This window comes from Hoplias malabaricus, chromosome 9, assembly GCF_029633855.1.
Source record: "Hoplias malabaricus isolate fHopMal1 chromosome 9, fHopMal1.hap1, whole genome shotgun sequence".
NCBI classification, from domain to species: domain Eukaryota; kingdom Metazoa; phylum Chordata; class Actinopteri; order Characiformes; family Erythrinidae; genus Hoplias; species Hoplias malabaricus.
Genome location: NC_089808.1, coordinates 6,283,207 through 6,309,125, shown reverse-complemented (window position 1 = coordinate 6,309,125; position 25,919 = coordinate 6,283,207). Strand labels below are relative to the sequence as shown.

Below are 25,919 nucleotides of genomic sequence, written 5' to 3'. Positions count from 1 at the left end.
GCAATTAACATGTATTCACTAATATTTTAGAAAAACAGTCTTGTTTCTAACATGGAGTGTATTCCAATCCACCTTTAATATAACTGTTAAAATACTAATAAACTATAGAAATTATATTCATCAATCAGAACATTTAGATAATACATTATAAATGTGATCTATTTAGTATAATAAATATACACTAAATATGGTTAAATCAAGTGTAGTTTTGTGTAGACTCCTAAAAATAATGGTTCTATAAAGGTTATTTAGTAAAGAAAATAGTTTTATATAGAACCTTGAACACAAGAAGAACCTTTTGCTTGATTAAAGGGTTATCTGCATCATGAAAGTGTTCTTCAGATTGATGGAGAATGTGTTATATATTTTCTCCCTTGCTTATAATACTTCTCAAACTTAATCTTTTCAAATGTTCAGTTTTGTGTCTTTGAATGTATTAACTATTGTAAATTTGAGTTCTTCATTCATTCATTATCTGTAACCGCTTATCCAATTCAGGGGCGCGGCGGGTCCAGAGCCTACCTGGAATCATTGGGCGCAAGGCGGGAATACACCCTGGAGGGGGCACCAGTCCTTCACAGGGCAACACAAACACACAAATTCACACCTACGGACACTTTTGAGTCACCAATCCACCTACTAATGTGTGTTTTTGGACTGTGGGAGGAAACCGGAGCACCCGGAGGAAACCCACGCGGACACTGGGAGAACACACCAACTCCTCACAGACAGTCACCCGGAGCGGGAATCGAACCCACAACCTCCAGGTCCCTGGAGATGTGTGACTGCGCCACCGTGCCACCTCTTTGAGTTCTTGAAAAGCGCTATATAGATATAATGTATTATTATTATTATTATTATAGATAACACCTTTCAGAAAAGGATTCTATATGGCACCAAATATGGTCCTTCTGTTGTATCAAGTTTGTTGTCACACCAGTAGAGGAACCCTTTATGGTGCCATATCGAATCCTTGTCTAAAAGGTGCTCTATAGAACCATCTATAGCACATTCTCCATCAATCCCATGAACCCCTTTAATCATGCAAGAGTTCTTGTGCTCAGGGTTCTTTGATCATTTGCTTTACTAAAGAACCCTTGTAGAGCCATACATTTTAAGAGCACATATATATATATATATATATATATATATATATATATATATATATATATATATATATATATATATATAACCACTGTATGAGTTTGAGTCTTCAAACTGTAACAAATAAATTTGAATGCATTTTAATAAAGTATAGATTAATATATTTTTATGATATTTATCATAAAATAGATACTTTATGAATAACACATTTTCTATCCATTTGAACTGTTTTAAATTTCACCGTAAAAATGAATGAGAGTATTATACACATTTTTAAATAAAAAAATAAGTTAACAGCAGAACTGAAACACAACTTGATCTTTTATTATGTTATGGTTTAAACATTTATCAAGTGTCAAGCAAGCATTTAGCTATAAAAACAAATTGGCATATACAAAGACAGTCTTAAGAAAAAAACAAAAACAAACAGGAAATAGACGTTGATGTGGAAATATATAAATATACATATCATGAGAGGTGGGGAAATGTTTTCTTCATTGATTCACCATAGACATAATGAACTTATAAATGAAGAGACATTAAGGCCTGTACCTCAGTGTATATGCTGAGGACTTTATGAGCAGATAAGTTTTGACGTGTATGTGATGCTTTACAGGAAGGTAGTGGAGATTAGGGTTGATTCTAGGCTTTAGGGGCACTGAGCCTATCCTGCCCCAGATTTTTGATTATTGTTTGTTTGTTTGAATGAGGAAATAATATCTTTTAACAATGACTATTTTGATCTAATAAAACGTAGGTCAAGGTATAGCATTTTTCACATTGAATACTGATCTGCTGTGGGTTGTGTAACCAGATGAGAATGAGTGACCCTACTGTGGGCAATGACATCACATCATTTTGATCTCACTCTCTCATCTGCACCTGTCACTCTCTTTATATCTTCAATCATTCTATAACAACCTAAAGAGTGTTTTGTGATGCAATGCAGCAAAAATGAGGACATTGTAATGTGTTAGTGCTGACTGACAATGTAAAGAAATACTTATGTGCACCACTTACTTGAACCACCACTCACTCTCAAACAATAGCAGCAGAGTTCTGGGCCAACTGAAACCTGTGTAGTGAAGGAGAGCTGATGCCAGACAGGAGAGAGTTACAGTTGTCCAGTAGCCTGGAGATAAAAGATGGGTACAACATAAATAAGAGTATGTTCAGCAGGTTCTAGAAGGCATTGAGCTAAGCTGATACAGGGTTTAATTGAGAGAGTGACATCTAGAATTCCTCACAGATTTTGAAGCAGAGAGGAAGAGAGTTGATTACATTATCAGTGCAGACCTTTGCAGGATCAGTTACACAGAGATTGTTTAAGATAAAAAGTGAGTGGGGGGGGGGGTCTTTCAGACATTCAGACATTGCTTGGTCAATGAGGGTTATTTAGATTTTTTAGAGAAATACACAGAGCTGCAAGTCGATGTTAAAAAAGGTTTATGGAAACACTATTCACCAATCAGCCACGAGATTAAAACCCCTCAAGGTAAAGGGAATAACACGGATGATCTGGTGACAGTGGCACCTGTTGAGGGTGGGATACTGTATATTAGTCTGAGTGTGAATAAAGCTAATGTGTTAGCAGCAGGAAACACAGGCATGTGTAAGAAATTGAGTGATATTAACAAGGGCCACATTGGGATTGTCTTTAAACTTTTGCTGAGATCAGCTCCATGATGCCAGATCTTGTGAGGTATTATTGATTATAGGGATTAGTAGCTACAGAAATGTATATTGTAACAAGTTATTCAGTCATTCTTCACCAGTCATTGGTTCTACAATATTTCATTTGTTATTATTTCTCCTGTTAATGAAGCTGCTGCTCAGTGCCAGTGGTGGGGGCGAAGTGCTGTTTCAGTTTTGTTGTTATTTATAATCTCTGTGTCCTTTGACCTGGTGCAGCAGAGAACAACCACCATGGGCCAGAAATAAGACCATTCACCTTCAGACCCGCAGATAAAACTCATCACAATTTATATACCTTTATAAACACTGTTTGTGGAAAGGAGTTACTAATGGTTTTGTTTGAATTGTTTCATTCATTTATTCTCATGAAGTAAAATTATTATTTATTTATTTATTCTGGATGAAGAATGATGTTCTCTGTTTCTCTTGCCTGTTTTAGTGTTTGTTTCCCTCATCCAAACAGAGCATGCTCAAGGTGATTCACATTTACATTTATTGAAGTCTCTTGGAGCTGATAATTGTGTTCATAGAGTGGGATGAAGAGTTTGAGTTCAGTGACAGATGTGTGTTTGATGTGTGTTTTTTTTTTACAGAGCAGTATGATGCAGTTCTGGGTCTGGAGACAAATTGGACAGAAATATTCAGTGGAGAGAAAGTCACATTCAGATGTGTCTGTCCAGGAACTGACGGGAGGTACCAGTGGTACAGAGCTAACAATCATCTTTATGAATCTACTGAAAACATTTACACACTTTCTGTCATTAAAACAAATGATAGTCAGAAATACCAGTGTTGCTGTGGTGGAAAAAACTCTGCTCGGAGTAATGAAGTGACTCTCACAGTGATCGGTACACATTTGATCTTGTTACATGTAGTAATTCTTCCTATAACCTTTTAATGAATAGATCTGAGATTAAAGGTGAGTTTGAGTGGTTTAAAGTAACATTTGTGTGATGTCATTGTACAGAGAGACCAAAGGCTTCACTGACTCTGGATCCTAGTGCACAGATGTTTATTGAAGAGACAGTAACTCTTAGATGTGACGTACAAAACCACACAGACACTGAGTGGAATTATAGCTGGTTTAACAATGATCACCCAGTTTATAATTTAAGTGAAAGCAGGGAACTTTCATTCAGTGTAAACGTGTCTGTCATCGGTAACTACACCTGCAGAGGACAGAGGAGGAGTGACTCTCAGAGATCAAAGATCAGTGATGCTGTTACACTGACTGTATCAGGTGGGTGTTAATCTGTTATTATTTACACTGATATTCATTAACTCCATCATCATATCACTACATTTAACTCACAGGAACATACTCTGAAAATTAAATACAAATTCAGAATACTCAGTTCATTAAATCTCGCTCTCCTGATCTCAGATGTCCATTTGCAGAGCACATATTCTTTACTTGGTAATGGCTTTTTTAACAGCTACATGTCTTTTCACACCCATAGTGCTGAATTTTCTTGTCACAGTGGAAGAATAAACAGATCTGAAGATTTGAAATTAGTTGGGCTTGATTTCTTCCTGTTTCACAAATATCAAAGTGTTAATTACTGTGACAGTCTACTGCTCTAACAGGTCTTGAATGTGTCAATGTTTGGGGTCACATTTTCTTCGTTTCTTTTCATAATGTATTGAAATACAGTGTTAGAAAGTCCACTTTATGAAGTATTCATTTAGATTTTGGTTTGAGTCCGTCTCCTCCTGCTTGAGCTTTTTTTGGAGGACAAAGATGTAACTCACTGGTTTTAAATTTCTAAGGCAAGACAAGGCAAGTTTATTTATAGAGCACCTTTCATACACAAGGGCAGTTCAAAGTGCTTGTAAGATTGAAAGATGAAACAAAAGTGTGGTCTTTGACATTTGACCAGTTCTGCATGAACTGAAACAGCATCACATCATTGTGTAATAAACCTCTGTGCCAGATGTGTAAATATAGTATGTAACAGCTGTACAATGCTGAGGTAAAGGAACAGTGTGTGAACTCTTAATGATCTTTTTCGTTCTTACAACAGAAAAACCTAAACCTGAATTCACATCAAGCCGTAAAGGACCTGCAGTGAGAGGACAGCCAGTGGTTCTGTTCTGTGAGCTGGGTCAGTCTGCTGGATGGATGTTTTACTGGTCCAAACACACACACAACCCTGAGAATGAGATCAGCACTGAAACACGCTCCTACACCATCAGCTCAGTCAGTGACTCTGATGGAGGACAGTACTGGTGCAGAGCTGGGAGAGGAAACCCACCCTACTTCACCCACTACAGTGATGCACTCTGGGTAAACGTTACTGGTGAGTGATACAGTTTAAAAACTGTAGTAGATATTAGTTTTTGTCAATACGATTACTTTTGGAACTACATGCTGTAGTTTTGGAATGCAGCTTCATTTTTTCCCATATGGTCTTTTTCCAATATAAAATATGTATCTCCATTTTTGTTGTTTTTTAGATTACTAGAATATTTGAAAATTCCATTATAAATGGACTGATATAAATGCTTCTAAATTAATTGGAATAAAATCTTTTTGCATTGACTTCCATTGAAAATATTTTTTTTTTGGCAACACTTTAAATTACAGCCCACTAATTACTGGGTAATTACAGAGCAAGTCCCTGTTAAGTAAGTCGTAAGATAAAATAATTGTGTAAGTATGTAGTTATTACAGGGTATCTTACAAACATTTTACAAATAAGGCACCTAACTACGTTCCGAATCCATTGTACTTCTAAGCATAACTGTAGATTACTTTAAAATTTTAGTTAATTGTGTTAAAAGTGTGACAGTTTTTGCAAGTGACTATTACTCTCTCTTATAAATATTTCTTATAAATAAGGGACTATTTTACTATATATAACTATTTTGAAATCACTGCAGTTCTGAATGTAATTATAGATATTTTAAAATTATTTATAGTGCACATACAGAGGACATGGTCAGCTACTTTCACTACAGGCACTAGCAGAGTTTCATACTGTTTAGTTTCAGGACATGTGATTTACCACAATAATCATCATCACATACTTCAGAGATGTTCTACACTTTTTAGCCTCTATGTATTGAGGCATTATATGAACATAGCTGAATAATGAGGAACTGATTAAACAAATTGTAAGATACCCAGTAATAACCACATATTTCTAGAATCATACCCTTTACTTAGTACTTATTTTACCTTACAGCTTTCTTAACAGGTGCTTACTCTGTACTTACCCAGTAATTAGCGGGCGATAATGAATAAAAAGATATAGGCAGACATATATATATATATATATATATTTTATTTTTTTTTTTTCATTATGTTATCTGCATAAACACTCCTATATTTTAAACCTTTGAAATGTCTGACATGTTCTAATGATAGGTGTTTGACTTTGTCATTCAATGCAATCAAAGCTGGTAAAACCCATTTCCATTTAGATTTAACAAGATGATGATAATAATAACACGTCTGAGCGGTCATTTCTGTGTTGAAGGTGTGTCTCCTCCAGTCTCTCTGATGGTCAGTCCCAACAGAACTCAACACTTTAGTACTGACTCTCTCTCACTGAGCTGTGAGGGACAGAGGGACTCTACTGGATGGAGAGTGAGCCGACACACACACAGTGAGAAGGTGTCGGATTGTTCATCAGTTACAGGATCTACCTGCAACATCAGCTCCCTCAACACATCACACACTGGAGTGTACTGGTGTGAGTCTGAATCTGGAGAGAGCAGCAATCCTCTCAACATCACAGTGCACAGTGAGTCTACACCAATGTTGTTGTAGTTCTGCCAACAACTAATACACAGTGGTTAGAGGACCAGGCTTGGTACTGTAAAATTGCCGGTTCAATCACCAGGACCGGCAGGAACATCCATGGCTGAAGTGCCCTTGAGCAAGGCACTGAACCCCCAAACTCTCCCCAGGCAGTGGGGATGACTGCCTGCCGCACTGGGTGTTCACAGCCCTTAGAGCACTAGTGTGTGGGTTTGTGTGTTCACTGCCACAGATGTACAATGACAAATAATTACACATTATTACATTATTGTACATTACATTTAGTGCAATTAAAATGACAGCATTAAGTCATTAAAAATATTATTGTAGTTTTTAAAGCAATATGTTAATTTTGTCTACAAGCAGCAGAAAGATTTTTCAAGAGTGTTTTCTGATGCACAGTGAGGCCATTTTAAGAGAGTTTTCTGCTGATTGGCTGATGGACAGTGAATCTAAATCCAATGGAGAGTTAAGAATTCTTAGAGGTCAGGAAAATAGAGTAGCCTCAATCCATACTAATTTACTAGAATTGTTATTGGGAGAGCAAATGCACACAAGAAAATCAGTGCATCAGCAAAACAAACTTAATTTAGTCAGAAAACAAACTGTTATTTTACCTGAGTAAACCTTTTATTCCTTTTCTCACTTATAAACTCAAGAAGAAGTATTACAGTCTGAAAATACACAGTAAATAATGTAGGAATACTTTAAAGCTGTATTTCAGTATGTTGCTACCCACCACTGGGTCTGAGACACAGAGTACACGGTTCACAGAAAGACATCAGAGACAACTAAGATGTGATGTAAACGGCAACTTATAAATCTCCATTTTTTGTTATTGTAGTTACTATACAGTGTTTTATCATGAGCTGAATCAGTTCTGTTAGAACAGAGAAAGCTCTAAATGTTGCTGTACTGTGACTTTATAAGGTCTGAGATGGACAATGACTATTAAATACAATCAGTTGCAATAGCACCTGAACACCAGAACATACAAATCAAATGAAGCTGACCAGGTCATTCATTTTCTGTGTTGTAGATGGCGCTGTAATTCTGGAGAGTCCTGTTCATCCTGTGATTGAGGGAGACTCTCTGACTCTACGCTGTTTATATCGTGACACACAGCCCTCAGTCCTCACAGCTGATTTCTATAAAAATGGATCACTCCTCCAGAACCAGACTACAGCAGAGATGACCATCCACAATGTCTCACAGTCAGATGAAGGTCTCTATCACTGTAAACACTCACAGAAAGGAGAGTCACCAAAGAGCTGGGTCTCAGTCAGAGGTGAGAATGTGATGATGTTATTAGTGTTAGTTGTTAAATATCCAGTAAAAGGGTATGAAAAGTGTTTCAGTGAAATGAACAATTCTATGTTTCAGCACGGCCAGCAGCTGAATTTGCTCCTGACCTGGTTGTAGCAGCTGTGGGAGGGAGTTTCTGTCTGTTGTTCATCATTTTTCTGATCCTGCTGTGGCGCTACAAAACTAACAAAGGTCTGAACACTCATGCATCTAACTTTTTTTTATTTAATATCATTAAAACAGCTGTAACATCACATAACAAATGTGGTGGACACCACTGTAAAACTTTAGGAGGGCTACCGCTGATACGTAGTTTGTCTTGTGTTCAATCCGGTGTGTTGGCCAAGAACACCACTTGAGGCCAGAGTTAATTCAAGAATTTATTAATCCATGGACATGAGGAATGAGAGCTGTGCGTGTGGTCTGTAAAAAACAAACACAGAGAAGACTGTAAATATTAACACAAGTAAATAACAATAAGAATAATAAAGAAATACAACATATGTCAGACTGAGATAAACGGGTGTGTTTCAGTACAGCAACATCAGAGCATTAGTCATTATAAATAGTCCTGAAACACCACCTAGCGGTCAGTTCCTGTAACTGACTCAATGATATTCAGAGCAGACGATAGCAGCATTACTACAGTTCCTCCACCCACCAATTCAATGTCCATCCATCCATTATCTGTAACCGCTTATCCAATTTAGGGTCGGGGGGGGGGGGGGGGGGGGTACAGAGCCTACCTGGAATCATCGGGCGCAAGGCGGGAATACACCCTGGAGGGGACGCCAGTCCTTCACAGGGCAACACACACACACACACACACACTCACATTCACACACATTCACACCTAGGGACACTTTCGAGTCGCCAATCCACCTGCAACGTTTTTGGACTGTGGGAGGAAACCGGAGCACCCGGAGGAAACCCACGCGGACACGGGGAGAACACACCAACTCCTCACAGACAGTCACCCGGAGCGGGAATCGAACCCACAACCTCCAGGCCCCTGGAGCTGTGTGACTGCGACACTACCTGCTGTGCCACCGTGCCGCCCCAATTCAATGTCCATAACAAATTAAGAATATTACATATATATGAACATATAACGTATAGAGTGAATAAATCTACACTTAAAGTATGACACTATAAACAGGAGATAAATTCACAGTACACAACCGAGAGAAGGGAAACTGAACGTACAAAAGTTGCACATAGACTGAACACACTCACCTAATTATGCAGTAATGCTCATAAACATCAACTCGCGACGTTTCCTTAGCACCAACTTACTAATATGAATGAATAACACTTGACTCATGTTTGGTCAATGACGCACAACGGCTAGTTTTGAATCACACAATGCAGACTGAGAAGGAACTATGGTTGTTGCAATTTACAACTGCTCCCCTAGTAAACGATGCTGGAAACTCACGCGAGTCATGTGACAAAGCTTCAACCAATGAGAAATAACCGTGGCTAAATGCATATTTATAAAAAAAAAAACTAAATATTAACATGCACATTTAAGCTGTTATGTATTGAACGACCATAAGTCTGCTATGAACACTGGGCCTTTTTAACAGTAACTGTATTTATAATTATGAAAAATTAATAATAAAGCCCTCTGCATCTTTTCTAATTAGTCTGTTTAACATTTGTTCATCACAATATTCCATTTCCTTTTTATATGTTCATATGTTTCCTTATATTTTTTTAGGAAATGCACATATTTATGACTCAGTTGAACGTGCAGATCAAAGTAACCAGGGTACATTTATTTGTTTTTTAATAACATATTTGATCACATAGAAAGCTGAGTCAAAGGCTAAATGATTCTGTAAAGCTAGAACTTGGAGACTAACACTGTTCTGAATCAGATGCGGCTGAAGAGACCACTCATGTCACTTTTTCACAAGTCATAAAAAACTAGATGTTCAAGCACATCTTGATGGGATTTTTCTAATATATATATATATTAATATTTCATGTAGGATTAAATAAACCAAATCAGCAGAATACATCTTTCTCTTTCTTCCCTCATATCATTCATTCATTATCTGTAACCGCTTATCCAGTTCAGGGTAATCATTGGGCGCAATGCGGGAATACACCCTGGAATGGGCGCCAGTCCTTCACAAGGCAACACACACATTCACACCTACGGACACTTTTGAGTCGCCAATCCACCTACCAATGTGTGTTTTTGGACTGTGGGAGGAAACTGGAGACACAGGGAGAACACACCAACTCCTCACAGACAGTCACCCGGAGCGGGAATCGAAGCCACAACCTCCAGGTCCCTGGAGCTGTGTGACTGCGACACTACCTGCTGCACCTGTGGTGCACCACAGGTGCAGCCCTGCCCTCATATCAGGCAAAGATATTCCAGCACAGGCCTCATATTAGAGGTGGGCGATACCGGGAATCTTGGTATTGATCCGATACCAAGTAAATACAGGGCCAGTATCGCTGATATCAATACGGATACCTATACCGCTGGTCTTCACAGGCACATACAGCAGCAAAATATGGGGGGGGGGGTGCACACACTGCTCTGCGCTGTGAAAATCTGCTCACACACAGATTTTAGTGGGAGAGCAGTGGGAGAGAAAAAAGGCTTGAGTATCTTTTTACACGAGTATTTATCAATACCAATACCAGCGATATGTATCCAGTCACTGGATCCTGTGTTCACCATCACTCTGTAACAGAGCAGATATCACAGGCTGAAGAGAGGTACAGATCTAAAATGTTAAATTCGGAGCTAAAGGCAGTGGTTGTACACTTTAGAGCTAAAGGATCTTCTCTAACAAAGAAACACAGGTTCAATGTGGGAATGAGGTGTGTATTATGGGATGTTTGTTAGTGAAACTTAGTAAAAATCAGTGCAGTTGTTAAGACTGTGTTTGCTTTGTTGTGTTCTTCATTCTGTAGATGCTGTCTCTGGATCCATGGATGTGACTTATGCACAGATTGAACTGAAACCGAGGAAGAAACCAAAAGACAAACAAGGTACAGCAAAATGAGAAAAATGTGACCTCGAGCCACATCAGTCAGTGTTTATATTCAGATCCTCTTTTTCACTGATTTGTAATGAGCTGTAGATATCTCTGGAAGCTAATTCTGTGTTTATTTTAGATGAGACTAGTGTGAATGCTGACACTGTGTACTCAGAACTGAAGCAGAACACAGACAACGGTGGGTTTTATTTTAAACATTAGAACACTGAAATGCAGCCTGCGTCTTAATGTGTACTTTCCCGGCACTTACTGTGTATCTTGTTCTCTCCTTCTTACACTATTAACACCGGGAAACAATGGGGAGTGGGTTGGATTATGTAGTGGACAACTATTATCCCAGTTTACCCTGTAAATACACAAAAACAACAGGGAGTGAGCTTTACTTCTGTGTTTTGTTGTTCAAAATTTGCTCTGCCATTGGATTGAAGACACCCACACATCATAGTAATGTGGAGCATTTATTTTCCTTGTCTACACAAAGTGCGCAAAATATGGTTAAACAATGTCAACAAGCACCATTCATTCATTATCTGTAACCCTTATCCAGTTCAGGGTTGCGGTGGGTCCAGAGCCTACCTGGAATCATTGGGGGCAAGGCAGGAATACACCCTGCAGGGGGCACCATTCCTTCACAGGGCAAAACACACACTCACACATTCACACACACACCTACAGACACTTTTGAGTCGCCAATCCACCTACCCACATGTGTATTTGGACTTTGGGAGGAAATCGGAGCACCCGGAGTAAACCCACGCGGACACTGGGAGAACACAACAAACTCCTCACAGACAGACTTTAGCGGGAGGAGAGAAAAAAAAGCTTGAGTATTGATCTTTTTACATGAGTATTAATCAATACCAATACCAGCGTTGGTATCGATATTATCAATATTTGGACCGATCCGCCCACCTCTACCTCACAGACTGAAGCCATTTACTTAAACTTTCAGCTGGGCCATGACTCAGGTACTGTGTCTTCATCCAGTCACTGGATCCTGTGTTCACCATCACTCTGTAACAGAGCAGATGTCACAGGCGGAAGAGAGGTACAGGTCTAAAATGTTAAATTCGGAGCTAAAGGCAGTGGTTGTACACTTTAGAGCTAAAGGATCTTGTCTAATAAAGAAACACAGGTTCAATGTGGGAATGAGGTGTGTATTATGGGATGTTTGTTAGTGAAACTTAGTAAAAATCAGTGCAGTTGTTAAGACTGTGTTTGCTTTGTTGTGTTCTTTATTCTGCAGATGCTGTCTCTGGATCCATGGATGTGACTTATGCACAGATTGAACTGAAACCGAGGAAGAAACCAAAGTACAAACAAGGTACAGCAAAATGAGAAAAATGTGACCTCGAGCCACATCAGTCAGTGTTTCTATTCAGATCCTCTTTTTCACTGATTTGTAATGAGCTGTAGATATCTCTGGAAGCTAATTCTGTGTTTATTTTAGATGAGACTAGTGTGAATGCTGACACTGTGTACTCAGAACTGAAGCAGAACACAGACAACGGTGGGTTTTATTTTAAACATTAGAACACTGAAATGCAGCCTGCGTCTTAACGTGTACTTTCCCGGCATTTACTGCGTATCTTGTTCTCTCCTTCTTACACTATTAATACCGGGAAACAACGGGGAGTGGGCTGGATTATGTAGTGGACAGCTGTTATCCTGGTTTACTCTGTAAATACACAAAAACAACAGGGAGTGAGCTTTACTTCTGTGTTGTGTTGTTCAAAATTTGCTCTGCCATTGGATTGAAGACACCCACACATCATAGAAATGTGGAGCATTTATTTTCCTTGTCTACACAAAGTGCACAAAATAGGGTTAAACAATGTCAACAAGTACCATTCATTCATTCATTCATTATCTGTAACCGCTTATCCAGTTCAGGGTAACGGTGGGTCCAGAGCCTACCTGGAATCATTGGGGGCAAGGCAGGAATACACCCTGCAGGGGGTGCCAGTCCTTCACAGGGCAACACACACACTCTCACATTCACTCACACACTCACACCTACAGACACTTTTGAGTCGCCAATCCACCTACCAACATGTGTTTTTGGACTGTGGGAGGAAACCTGAGCACCCGGAGGAAACCCACGCGGACAAGGGGAGAACACGCCAAACTCCTCACAGACAGTTACCTGGAGGAAACCCACATGGACACAGGGAGAACACACCAAACTCCTCACAGACAATCAGGTCCCTGGAGCTGTGTGACTGCGACACTACCTGCTGCACCACCATGCTGCCCTTCAACAAGTACCAATTTAAGATAATTACATTCAACAAAAAACATAAAACAATGATCTAACAACAATCAGTACCTGTAATCTTACTTCATAATTTACATTCCATCTTAAATGACACCTTAACTCACCTCAGACTCAGAGTAAACATAGTAAAAAAATGAAACGATTTCATTGCACAAAACATACTCAATATATACCAAGATGTTGGAAATAAGTGGGTTAAGGCAATCTATGTCAACAATTAGAACATATAATACATTTTCAGGCCTAAAACTAAGGAGCTGCGCCATACCTTCTCTCAACACAGTTTTATAAAAAATAAGTGGGGAAACGGCCTACTTCCCACATGGAAAGCTATTGAAACGCCTCCCCTTTGGACAACTTTCTCTAATAAGCTTTTTTATTTATTTATTCATTCACTGTGGTGAGCTACATTATCTAGTCCATTAAGTGAAATACAAGATATAATTATTAGAAACATAATAAGTCTCTGGAATGTGAGTGAAGCTTGCCCGCTGAATAAAAACATAAACAATGACTGTCATACACATAGAATGTACACCATAAATTCAGAGAAATTACATGGTAAAATATTGGAAATTACACTTCTATTCTCCAATATTTAAGTACAAGAAAGAACCCGTAGGTATTTGATATTTACCAATTCATATCAAGAATTTGTAAGTTATGTGAAGGTACACAAGTATGAGGTAAATTTCCCTTAAAACACCGGAATGTACACCATAACAATTGAGGAAATGCAATGTAAGTGTCAGGGAAGTACAAGTTAAGACGTGGGCTGTATTATAAAATGTTACCAAATATTCATATAGCTCTTCATTTGGCTTAAGCCCTTTTACAGCACAGCGTTAGATTTACAGTGAATCTAATGAGTAACTGGACAGCTGTCTTTTATTGGCTTCACTGTGGGACAGTATAAGGTGTAGAATGATGTTGATCAGGAGAAGACCACACTGGGAGTAAATCTCAGAGGAATCTATGCTCCCTTTTATTTACAGACTATTTAAAACTATGAGAATTTGACGTTTCACGTGTCAAGCTGCTACAAGCTACTACTGATGCTTCCAACCTTTAAAGATAATTTGAGACTATGCTCGTTCAAATTCTTCACTATTTGAATGTGAACATTTTGTTATGTATAGTCCTCAATACACAAATCGGACACAAAGACAAAATGTGGTCTGCCACTGTCATGCTCTGGCCCTGTCTCGTGCTTTCCTGCTGTCTGTCTCCCTCGTTTCCTTGTTTGCCATGTGCTAGGAGCACATGGTTCTGTTTTTGTTCTGTTCTTGTCTCCACCCTAGCCCCGCCTTAGTCCTGCCTCAGTCTCTGCCCTCTCTTTCCCAGGTGTTTCTTGTACATGCTCTGTGTTTGTTTCAGTGCTCCCTTGTCTGGTCTTGTGTGCAGATGTGTGTTTCATTGTCTCAGTATTTCATGTGCATCTACACTGGTCCACGGTTGTTTACTGTTCCAGTTTGGTTGTTGTGTTCTGGGTGTCTCTGTTTCTATTTGTATTTAATAAAAATCCTTGGCATGTACATCTGCCTCCTTATCTCCCTACAACTGTGAAAGCCACAATGTCTGTGTTTGTGTCCTGTGTGAGTACTTTTGTGTTCAGTACAGGGGAAAATGTCCAGCTCTCTACTGAGGTGTAAATATTTTCACAGCGGCCTGTGCTCAGTCCGTCTTCATTAGAAAACAATAGCAGTAACAGTTTTCAATTGTCCTTCTCCTCTGTGTAGGTGACGGTTCTGGACGTGGTGATTCAACTTTAGTAATGAACTGAAAACACAAAGAATGCAGGTAGGAGAAGTTCTGATAAACACTGTCTGGACAAAAGTTTGTAGACATGACCCTATCCAATGTTTCTTCTGAAGTCAAATGAATTATTGAGAAGTCTTTCCTTTGCTAGAGCAACATCCTCTGCTTTTCTGGGAAGTCTTCACACAGGATAATGTAAGATAGCTTTAAATATTTGACCTCTTTACGGCACATGATCAGCAGTGAGGTCAGATACTGATGATAGATTAGTTCTGAATCAGAAACACAACACCACACTCATCATTCCTTCACTCAAGCACATTCAGTTCCACGGCTCCGTGGCCCAAAACTGGAGGGCTTTATGCTGCTCCAGCCCAAGATTGACACTGGTCATGCTGACATTAAGTTCATATGCGGCTGCTCCACATCATCAATTATATTAATAATGCTCTTTAATGGAGATAGTTCTCTGTGTACATCAAGTTTCAGAAAGATACACTCATTAGAAGAGGTGTATTAGAACATTTAGACAGTTTAATGAAGTGACATTTATGTTGATTTGATCATCAGTAGATCACTGTATGTGTGAGTTAAATTAGGTTCAGCTCTTGTTAACATTTTCTGTGATGTAAACCTTAACTGAAATGTTTTTATTAGCCAAACAAGCACTCAGCGATGATCCTTTTCCCCAAAGGTCCATGAAGAGTGAGCAGAACTGCACTGACCCCATCCACAAGCCTGAGTCTGGATAGAGGGGCTTTGGACTGTTTCTTTACAAGAGATTGAAGCAGTGATTTTGTAGTTTAGATGTAATAGTATAATGTGGCCTTCAAAAACATTTAAAGCCTGTAAAAGTGCATGAAACTTTGTGGATTCCCCGCTCTAAACCAGGCTTCACCCAAAAGCAAACTCTAATCCAGACCTGGACAGAGTCACTGTTCTCTCTGCATCTGTGAGAAATTTACTATAAATAAAAGAGTACAATACGGATAAGAAATAATAAGTATGTTAATAAACCTTTATTGTTGTTGTTGTTGTTGTTTTTTCTGTTATGGCAATCAGTCTAAGTGTCACCAGGAAGGAAGATCAATGCTCAAAGAATTCTAAGGAGAAATCAGAGGAACAAAGACACGGAGTCAAGAATTCTCTCCAATGTCTAGTTTATTTGAATATATGCTGCAGTATATATAGACCCCAGTCACGTACACCCCACTGTCATGTGCCCCTTCTGCACGTACACCAAGCATCATGTCTGCCATTCGGACATTATTACATCATGTCTCATTTCACAAACACAGACATTCCCTTAACTGGCATGTATCTGTTATCTTCTATTTCACTTCTGTCCGCAAAATGATTGCAGACGGTCAGGTCAAATTTAAATCTATCTAGAGACCCACTTCCCTATTTTATTCTCAGAAGTGTGATGTTCAGCACTCCCCCCCCTCCAACATTTCTCCTAGGTCGTGCCCTGGGTCACAATGTAACAAGTTCTTTAAGGTCACAAGCACAATATGCCCTATGTCTCTTAATAGTTTATTAGTAATATTTAATCAGAAGTACTTAGTATAATTATGCACTGAATATATTGGGTTTTCATTATCGATATTACTCATTGGTGTTAGTGTGCATTTTCCCATCACAATTTCAGCTGTGGTGATAGACAATATGTGCAGATGATCCTGTAAATACAGCAGTAGCTTCACTCAATTGAGCCAATTAGATTAATTGTGTACTCTCCGTGTCCAGTTCAGTAGAGAGAGCAAGAGGGAAGGGAGAGTGAGAAATGCATGGCTTGCTCCAAAATAAGGAAACCTGATGCAGAAACTGAACTGTAAAGATGAGCAGTCACAGCAGTTTATGTTCATTCTTCCTGCAGCTGGTTCTCTACCTGTGTGTTGTACATGTTCCTAAAGTGTGGCCACTGAGACCAATCACATGTTGACCTTTAACTTTAGCATCTGTCCAAATCTGTAAATAAGAGATTTGATTAATTTGTGAAGAAAGTGTAGAAAGTCGTCAGCTGCAAATGTCTGCTTTTTCCCTAAACGCTGAGCTCAGTGTGAGCTGCTCCAGTCCTTCATCAGGTTTTTATGAGTTCTGAACGATCAGTGTGATAAAAGCAGCCCTCCCCACTGCACCAGAGCTCCTTCAGTACCTTTAATGTTCAGTCTCTGTCCAGCTTTTTCATTGTGTCTTATTTTTTTGTTATATATTTCATTAAAAACATATTGGACTGAAATCTTTGTGTATTAAACAGTGTTGTTTTTGCTGATGTTCTGCAGCATGTTTAATGTGGGTTTCATTTTGTTTGTTGTTCTTCTAAGTATAAAATGGACCTCATTCATGAAAGCTTTGTAAATACAGGTCAAAGTCAGTCAGTGCTTCTGGTTTCAAAGAGACAAGTCAGTCCCTCACTCTGGGTGAAAAATAAATCACAGACCAGCTGCCCCCAGCCATAGGAGTGGTACACACACACACACACACTACCCTCTGCCACAATTTACAGTTTCATAACTGTCTTATTTATTCTTATTGTAAATAAATGAAACATCATTAAATAATTTATACACATAACATGCATAAAAAAATTTGTGTGTAATTCTGTGTGTGTGATTTTTGTATAAAACAATTAGAGCTGCAATAAAAAGGAAGTCTGTCTGGCTGTCTGGCTCTCTCTCTCTCTCTGTCAGGAAGTGATGATAGTTGAACGCAGAGCATTGTTGAGTCTGTTGTTACTGGGACACCATGGACCTCAGTGCTCTCTCTGTAACTCTCTGTGAGTAAATAATCATTACTTCATTAAACATGTGCCAGACGGTGTTATTTACTTCAGTTATTGGTTTTAATATTGTGGCTGACTGATGTATGTGTTTTACTTGGTGTTTGTGCTGTTGCTGGTAAAGTGTATCTAAAAGTAGATGAAGTGTTGTTTCCGTTTAAAACGCTTTGGGCTGGTGCAGCAGAACACCACAATGAGATGCTTCAGGTTCAGACCCGCAGATAAAGCTCATCACACTTTATAAACATTTCTAAACAGTCTGTGAATGTAAAGGAGTTATTAGTGGTTTTAGAATAGTTGTTTCACTCATTTAATCTCATGAAGTGAATTTGGATGAAATGTGATTCTGACGAAAAGGATGATCTCAGATTTAACGCCATGTTCTCTGTTTCTCTTCCCTCTTTTAGTGTTTGTTTCCCTCATCCAAACAGAGCGCGCTCAAGGTGATTCACATTTACCTTTATTGAATTCTCTTGGAGTTGATCATTGTTTTCATAGATTGGGATGAAGAGTTTGAGTTCAGTGACAGATGTGTCATTGATGTGTGTGTTTTTTACAGAGCAGTATCACGCAGTTCTGGGTGTGGAGCCAAACTGGACAGAAATATTCAGTGGAGAGACAGTCACATTCAGATGTGTCTGTCCAGGAGGGAGAGTAACTGACTGGATCTACTATTGGTACAGTGGTCAGACTCAACTTTACAAATCTACTGAAAACATTTACATAATTTCTGCCATTAAAACACACCACATTCAGAAATACCACTGTAACTGTGTTGGGAAAAACTCTCCCCTACGCTCTGCTCGGAGTAATGAAGTGACTCTCACAGTGATCGGTACACGTCTGATCTTGTTACATGTAGTAATTCTTCCTATAACCTTTTAATGAATAGATCTGAGATTAAAGGTGAGTTTGAGTGGTTTAAAGTAACATTTGTGTGATGTCATTGTACAGAGAGACCAAAAGCTTCACTGACTCTGGATCCTAGTGCACAGATGTTTATTGGAGAGACAGTAACTCTCAGATGTGACGTACAAGAACACACAGACACTGAGTGGAGTTACAGCTGGTTTAACAATGATCACCCAGTTTATAATTTAAGTAAAAGCAGGGAACTTTCATTCAGTGTAAACGTGTCTGTCAGCGGTAACTACACCTGCAGAGGACAGAGGAGGAGTGACTCTCAGAGATCAAAGATCAGTGATGCTGTTACACTGACTGTATCAGGTGGGTGTTAATCTGTTATTATTTACACTGATATTCATTAACTCCATCATCATATCACTACATTTAACTCACAGGAACATACTCTGAAAATTAAATACATATTCAGAATACTCAGTTCATTAAATCTCGCTCTCCTGATCTCAGATGTCCATTTGCAGAGCACATATTCTTTACTTGGTAATGGCTTTTTAACAGCTACATGTCTTTTCACACCCACAGTGCTGAATTTTCTTGTCACAGTGGAAGAATGAACAGATCTGAAGATTTGAAATAAGAGTTGGGCTTTATTTCCTCCTTTTTCACAAATATCAAAGTGTTAATTACTGTGACAGTCTAGTGCAGGGGTCGGCAACCCGCGGCTCTTTGATCCCTCTGATGCGGCTCAGCTTTTGAAAATAATTACTGAGTATTTAATTAAAATGTATTTTATTTTAGTGCGTTCATTTTCAAAATGTAATTCTATGAAGATTATGGCGATCTTGTAACATCTAAAATATTTTAATATTTAAAATATTTTTGTTGCTCTTAATACACGTCACAACTTCCAACGTGCGACACCCGTCAGTGTGCGGTTTCTTGAACTTTTTGACAGCTGACTGCACGGCGCCAGTAAAATAATGACGGCACGCAGAGAGAGGACAGCATTTTTGTTTGCTGCCAGTGGATAATTTAAGTTCAGTGTTTTTTTCCCATTACTACAAGGACTCAAATAGACATTGAGTATTTTACTTAACCGTCAACACAATGTCTTTTTTTTTTGAGTTAAAAATGTTTTGTTGCATGCAGAATAGTTATTTCATTTTTTCTGCAGTCGTTCTTTAATTTCATAAATGTAACACAGTATAGTTTGTTTATACAGAGCACAAAGGCAAAAAAAAAAACCCCGTTATGCGCAGTGTTATTTCATGTAAAATTTCAAAAGGATTTTGTGGCTCCCAGTGTTTTCTTTACTGTGTGAAACGGGTCCAAATGGCTCTTTGAGTGGTAAAGGTTGCCGACCCCTGGTCTAGTGCTCTAACAGGTCTTGAATGTGTCAGTGTTTGGGGTCTCATTTTCTTCATATCCTTTCATAAGTAATTAAAATCCAGTTTTAGAAATTCCACTTTATAATGTATTCATTTAGATTTTTGTTTGAAAATCTTTTTAAATTTCTAAGGCAAGACAAGGCAAGTTTATTTATAGAGCACCTTTCATACACAAGGGCAGTTGAAAGTGCTCGTAAGAATGAAAGATGAAACAAAACGGTGGTGTTTGACATTTGACCAGTTTTGCATTGTGTAATAAACCCCATGTGCCAGATGTGTAAATATTGTATGTAACAACTGTACAATGCTGAGGTAAAGGAACAGTGTGTGAACTCAATGATCTCTTTCTTTCCTACAACAGAAAAACCTAAACCTGAACTCACATCAAGCCGTAAAGGACCTGCAGTGAGAGGACAGCCAGTGGTTCTGTTCTGTGAGCTGGGTCAGTCTGCTGGATGGATGTTTTACTGGTCCAAACACACACACAACCCTGAGAATGAGATCAGCACTGAAACACACTCCTACACCATCAGCTCAGTCAGTGACTCTGATGGAGGACAGTACTGGTGCAGAGCTGGGAGAGGAAACCCACTCTACTTCACCCACTACAGTGATGCACTCTGGGTAAACGTTACTGGTGAGTGACTCTGTTTACTGTCTGCATTTAGTGTTGGACATGACACGTGTTATTTGCTGTGTTATTTTCTGCATAAATGCTGTTGTATGGTAAATATTTTGAATAGCTGAACTGTTCTAAAGAAGAGTATTTGACTTTCTGCCCTTTAGTCCAGTCACAACTCGTATACAACACTTTTCAAATTGGCTCTAACAAGATAATAATAATAACACGTCTGAACGGTCATTTCTGTGTTGAAGGTGTGTCTCCTCGAGTCTCTCTGGTGGTCAGTCCCAACAGAACTCAACACTTTAGTACTGACTCTCTCTCACTGAGCTGTGAGGGACAGAGGAACTCTACTGGATGGAGAGTGAGACGACACACACACAGTGAGAAGATGTTGGATTGTTCATCAGTTACAGGATCTACCTGCAACATCAGCTCCCTCTCCTCATCCCACACTGGAGTGTACTGGTGTGAGTCTGAATCTGGAGAGAGCAGCAATCCTCTCAACATCACATTGCACTGTGAGTCTACATCAATGTTGCTGCATAGTTCTGTCAACAACTGAATCACATTTACTGCATTTACAGTGACTGCACTCATTCAGTAATAACACTACAGTCATTTAAACGCAGCGTTTGCTTATTGACAGCCTTTTGGTTGGTTAAGGGAATATTCTACAGAAAGGTGAATTCTTCTTTGCTGCTGAATGGTTGATGGAGAGCCTCAAGCCAAACACAGGAATTATTGTCAGGTGAAGAAATGCACACACAAGCAGTGCACTAACAAAAAATGAATTTACAAACTTGCAGAAATTAAACATAAATGTAATGTACTTGAGTAAATCCTAGATTCATTTTATCACAAATAAAGTTGAGAAAAAGTAAATCGATGGGCTCCGGACCAATCGCGACCTTGAACTGGATAAGGGTTACAGACAATAAATGAATGAATAAATATTCTCAGTGAAGAACAAATCTATATAAAAAAAGCTGTATTTCAGTACAGCTAACGCATTACTCTTGCTGAGGTTTGGGTGGATCCCAGTGTCAAGGTGCAGTGACAGGGACATGGTATTGAACAAACGATGCTGTCCTTTAGTTGAGACATAAACTAAGTTCCTGAACTTTAGGGTCATTAAAGGCCCCTGGGCATTTTCTAGAGAAGTGTAGTGGGGTTAGGAGTGATGTCCTGTTAAATCTGACACTGTGTCCATTTCAGTTGGTTTAATCATTCCCTCTTTCATCTCTCTAAGAGCTGATGAGTGTTGAGCGTTCTCTGAGCTGCTGCACATTGGTGGTCACTGAGGCAACTCCATAATGTCCCAAAATGTGTACAGCACTATGAATGCCTTGATAAAGTGCTAAATAAATTCAAATATCATTCATATATCCTTCATTCATATTTCCTATGTCCCAGATGGTTCTGTAATTCTGGAGAGTCCTGTTCATCCTGTGACTGAGGGAGAGTCTCTGACTCTACGCTGTTTATATCGTGACACAAAGCCCTCACAGCTGATTTCTATAAAGATGGATCCCTCCTCCAGACCCAGACTACAGCAGAGATTACCATCCACACTGTCTCACAGTCAGATGAAGGTCTCTACCACTGTAAACACTCACAGAAAGGAGATTCACCAAAGAGCTGGGTCTCAGTCAGAGGTGAGATGTAAAGATGTGTTGAAAATGCAAAATTGAAATCATCACTTTGTGTTTAATTTTGGACAAACCGTGTTGAGGAGGTGGTGTGTGAATGGAGTATTTTTACTGCAATGTGCTTTTACTTAAACAGTCTGTAGAACCCAGATATTTCAACACACTGTGAATGAAGAAATTAGAAAATTACTAACTACAACTGTGTGTGTGTGTGTGTGTGTGTGTGTGTGTGTGTGTGTGATCTACAGTATCTTACACAGAGTCTTCATCAGTAATATCAGTGCTCAGTGTGCTCAGTAGTGTAATGGCAGTATCTCCATATCTGCTGGTGTCTATCGTGCTGGGCGTCAAATGCTACAGAGCTCAAAGTCAGAACACTTTCAGTGCAACTGCAGATTAAATCCTTCACAGAATTTGACAAATCAATAATAATAATAATAACTGCACATCAGAAGCAGCAGGGATATCTTTAGTAGATCATAATTGTTATAACTGTAAAATACTGACATTGGTCTTAGCACAGATTTTATTTAAATGATTCTTAAAGTTTTATTCTTCAAAAATAATTCTAAAATGTGACGTTTAAAAAAGACATTTCAGGCTGAAATAATGTCTTTACACCAGTGGGTGGCACAGCAACATTTTAAATGTATAGGTCTTTTTCAGTCATTTTTAATCTATTTTTTTGTATGTCCTCCAGCTCAAACCGATGATGATCAAAGTCAGTCTGCTGTCACAGAAGAGTGAGAATCTAAAAGAAGAACTCAGTGTAGAAAGAACTTCCTCTTTGTGTTTAAAATTTATTCAAATGAGTTTTAGAGACTGATCACTTTTACCTTTTAATCATGCTCCACTTCTGTACACACCATGGATGAAAAATCAATCTCATACATCAATTCATTAGTTAAAACTCCAGTGGCTTTAATAACAGCTCCAGCCTTGTCAGGTAATATTCCCTCCAGTGAAAAAGCCGGTCGGACTCTACTGTATGATGTTGTTTGCACAGATGTAAAATCTGATAACTTTATTTTCATATATTTTAAATTCATATTCTTCTTGTTTATTAATGTAATAAATTAGATAAATTGGCAGTAGGTGAGTGACATGACTTGGTTTAATAAATGTGACGGAGAGGCGAAGTATTTGGAGTGATTTTCTTTCATTTATTTTAAATCATATTTTTCTTGTTTATCATTATTAATATCTATAATTTCATCAGTGCGTCCACCTCCAAATTCTGTTAAAGTATATTTTCTATAAACTCCTCCACTTCAGACTCTGTCCAAGCTGCGGAAACACCGGTAATACCTTTGTGTTTTTCCTGTTCTGTCAGAGATGTCTCTGGAGGAAATAAATGTGTAATTGTTTACAGTAAACTTAGTCCTGTTTCATCATTTTGTTGGAAGTACTACAAAAATCTCTGTATTTTGTTAAGTTTGAATGAAGGATAATGTAACTGCCTCCAAGGAAGCGGCAGAATGTTACAATGCTCTGCTTCCTCTGAGGCAGATTCTGAAGAATTACTTTATTTCATAGTGGATCATATTGCTTTGTATTTTCTCATTTTACTAAAATTAATTAAAATGTTTGCACAGAACGATGATTTTAAAATCAGTACATTAGATAAAGGCATACAAAAGTGAATGATTAACTTTACATAGTGAATATAAACTATGGTAAACCCATGGCACCAGTGGCGGACTCAGATTGTTTGAAGGTCAGGGGCGAATAATAAAAAGGGCACCAAGTACTCGACATGGGGCCCCACTTGTGCAACAACACCTATGATGTAATGATATAAGGGCACTTCTGAAGACACATTATGGAATTTTCTTGCTGTAGAGCAGAGATCTTCAAACTGTGGAATTGCAGTGGCGCTGGACTGGAATGGGAGTGAAATAGTTGTGTACCTCTGTGGTAAATAGAGGAAAATATGTGCTGCTTTTTATTTTTTTTATTTTTGTTCTATATAAAAGTTCTGAACAAATGGGGTGACTTTGTTGTTATTTATATACAGTGTACCTGGCTGCATATTGACACATGTTTTAGTTGAGGGGTGGTGTGAAGGGTAAGTTCTGGGCATCTTCACCCTGAACACTTAAGGCAGGCTGAAGAGGCATTAAGAAACATCTCAAGCCTTTGTTTGCTTGCACCTTTAAGTTGAGAAAACATATTTAAAATAAATACATAAGTAAATATATTAAAGCAAATAATTTGTTTGGTCCTTATGTGCTTGTACCCCTTTGTTTATCTTCTTTTCAGTTCCTCACACAAACTCTACTTTATATAAACACCCACACGCACAAATAAGCTACCTAATTAATTTTGAGCATGTGTATGAATTGAAATAGGTTTAGTTCACTGAAAACCCTGCCTCTTCAGCACAAAGATGTGCAAATCAGAAAACATATATTTTAATTTGACTTCAAACAGACTGTCTATATAAACATTATTGGTCTGTTAAAGAAACACACAACTTCAGTAACCAAACAAATAGCCTTAATTCTTAATCTCTCTCTCTCTCTCTCTCTCTCTGGAGCAAAGGTGGAGACAAGGAAGAAACAGGAACAAAACAAAACAAAGAACCACATGCTAATACATACTTGACAAACACAAGAAGCAATGAGACACAGACAGCAGGAAAACACTAGACAGGGCTATACATGACAGTGCCTGATTTGAATTACTAAAGAAACACTACCATTTAACCATTCAACCAAACTGCAGGTCCCAGAGTGCATTGTGTTAACTACACTGAGGCCAGACATGATGCTGTACTCTAAAAGTAAACTGATAGTTTTATTTCATAGTGTTAACAGTTCAATTTGAGGATGCAGTAGACAAAGCATTCGAAAGGAAAAAGCTGAAATGCCCGGACTTGGCAGCTGAGGTGAGGAAACGTGGGTGTCAGGCACATGTAAGACCAGTGGAAATAGGTGTTAAAGGATTTGTAGCCTTGCATTAGATAGCATACTGAGCGTCTCTATGTGTTTTTTGACATTTTGCCTTCATTGTTGACTCTGCCTTTTGGCTCTCCTTTTTGCCCTGGTTTTGGATTGTTTTTTGACTTTGTCTCTCGACATAGTCACTTGTTTTGCCCTGTTTATTATGTTGTTTATTCAAGAAAGTGCCTGCAAATGGATCCCCCATCTGAATGGTCATAGTGTTTTTTTTGTTAGTATTGTTTTCTTTAAAAGTAATTATTTTTTGGCAGTTTATTTGAAACCATGTTGTGATTTGCTTGTATGTCTGCTGAGATGTTAAAAATATTTTTAAATATTATAATAATACTTTTTTTTTGAAAACCAAGACAAAAAGACATTTAGCCTATGTAATTTAGGCAGTGATGAAAAAATGGCAAAAACAAGTTAAACACTGCAAAAAAAAAAAAACGTGCTTGATATTCAGCCTTCGGCCAAATGTTTCCTTTTGTTGGGTTTCAGCCAAAAAATGTTTTTATGGTGCATCCCTAGTATTAACTTTTGTTTCAGTTTGTCTGATATGGAATTCTCACCAAATTTAACTTTCCATTTTTCATCACTAATCAAAATTGGAGGATGGGCACCACTGGGTCTTAGTCATTAAAGTTGTGGAAACCAGACTGATCTTCTTGAAATCAAACATACTGCAAACTGGCCACCCCATGGAATACAATGTAATACCTATAATAAAACACATG

General features: G+C 38.5%; 1 protein-coding gene and 1 long non-coding RNA gene across 2 annotated transcripts in view; both read left to right on the top strand.

The window, feature by feature from the left end:
* Window positions 1–23,534, top strand: part of LOC136707268 (basement membrane-specific heparan sulfate proteoglycan core protein-like) — a 160,456-nt gene extending 136,922 nt beyond the window's left edge. The window contains exons 15-33 of the mRNA XM_066681247.1: window positions 3,239–3,274; window positions 3,393–3,647; window positions 3,767–4,039; window positions 4,824–5,099; window positions 6,282–6,548; window positions 7,605–7,853; window positions 7,958–8,062; window positions 10,811–10,888; window positions 11,015–11,074; window positions 12,143–12,220; window positions 12,347–12,406; window positions 17,661–17,711; window positions 18,122–18,157; window positions 18,274–18,549; window positions 18,669–18,941; window positions 20,328–20,603; window positions 20,843–21,109; window positions 22,005–22,246; window positions 22,941–23,534. Of these exons, the coding sequence (XP_066537344.1) occupies window positions 3,239–3,274; window positions 3,393–3,647; window positions 3,767–4,039; window positions 4,824–5,099; window positions 6,282–6,548; window positions 7,605–7,853; window positions 7,958–8,062; window positions 10,811–10,888; window positions 11,015–11,074; window positions 12,143–12,220; window positions 12,347–12,406; window positions 17,661–17,711; window positions 18,122–18,157; window positions 18,274–18,549; window positions 18,669–18,941; window positions 20,328–20,603; window positions 20,843–21,109; window positions 22,005–22,246; window positions 22,941–23,066 (3,284 nt within the window). The 3' untranslated portion in view covers window positions 23,067–23,534. The remainder of the gene's footprint in view (window positions 1–3,238; window positions 3,275–3,392; window positions 3,648–3,766; window positions 4,040–4,823; window positions 5,100–6,281; window positions 6,549–7,604; window positions 7,854–7,957; window positions 8,063–10,810; window positions 10,889–11,014; window positions 11,075–12,142; window positions 12,221–12,346; window positions 12,407–17,660; window positions 17,712–18,121; window positions 18,158–18,273; window positions 18,550–18,668; window positions 18,942–20,327; window positions 20,604–20,842; window positions 21,110–22,004; window positions 22,247–22,940) is intronic.
* Window positions 14,913–15,760, top strand: LOC136706744 (uncharacterized). The gene is made up of 3 exons (XR_010804141.1): window positions 14,913–14,974; window positions 15,084–15,127; window positions 15,627–15,760. It is a non-coding gene; the product is annotated as an uncharacterized lncRNA (long non-coding RNA).
* Window positions 23,535–25,919: the final 2,385 nt, after the last annotated feature.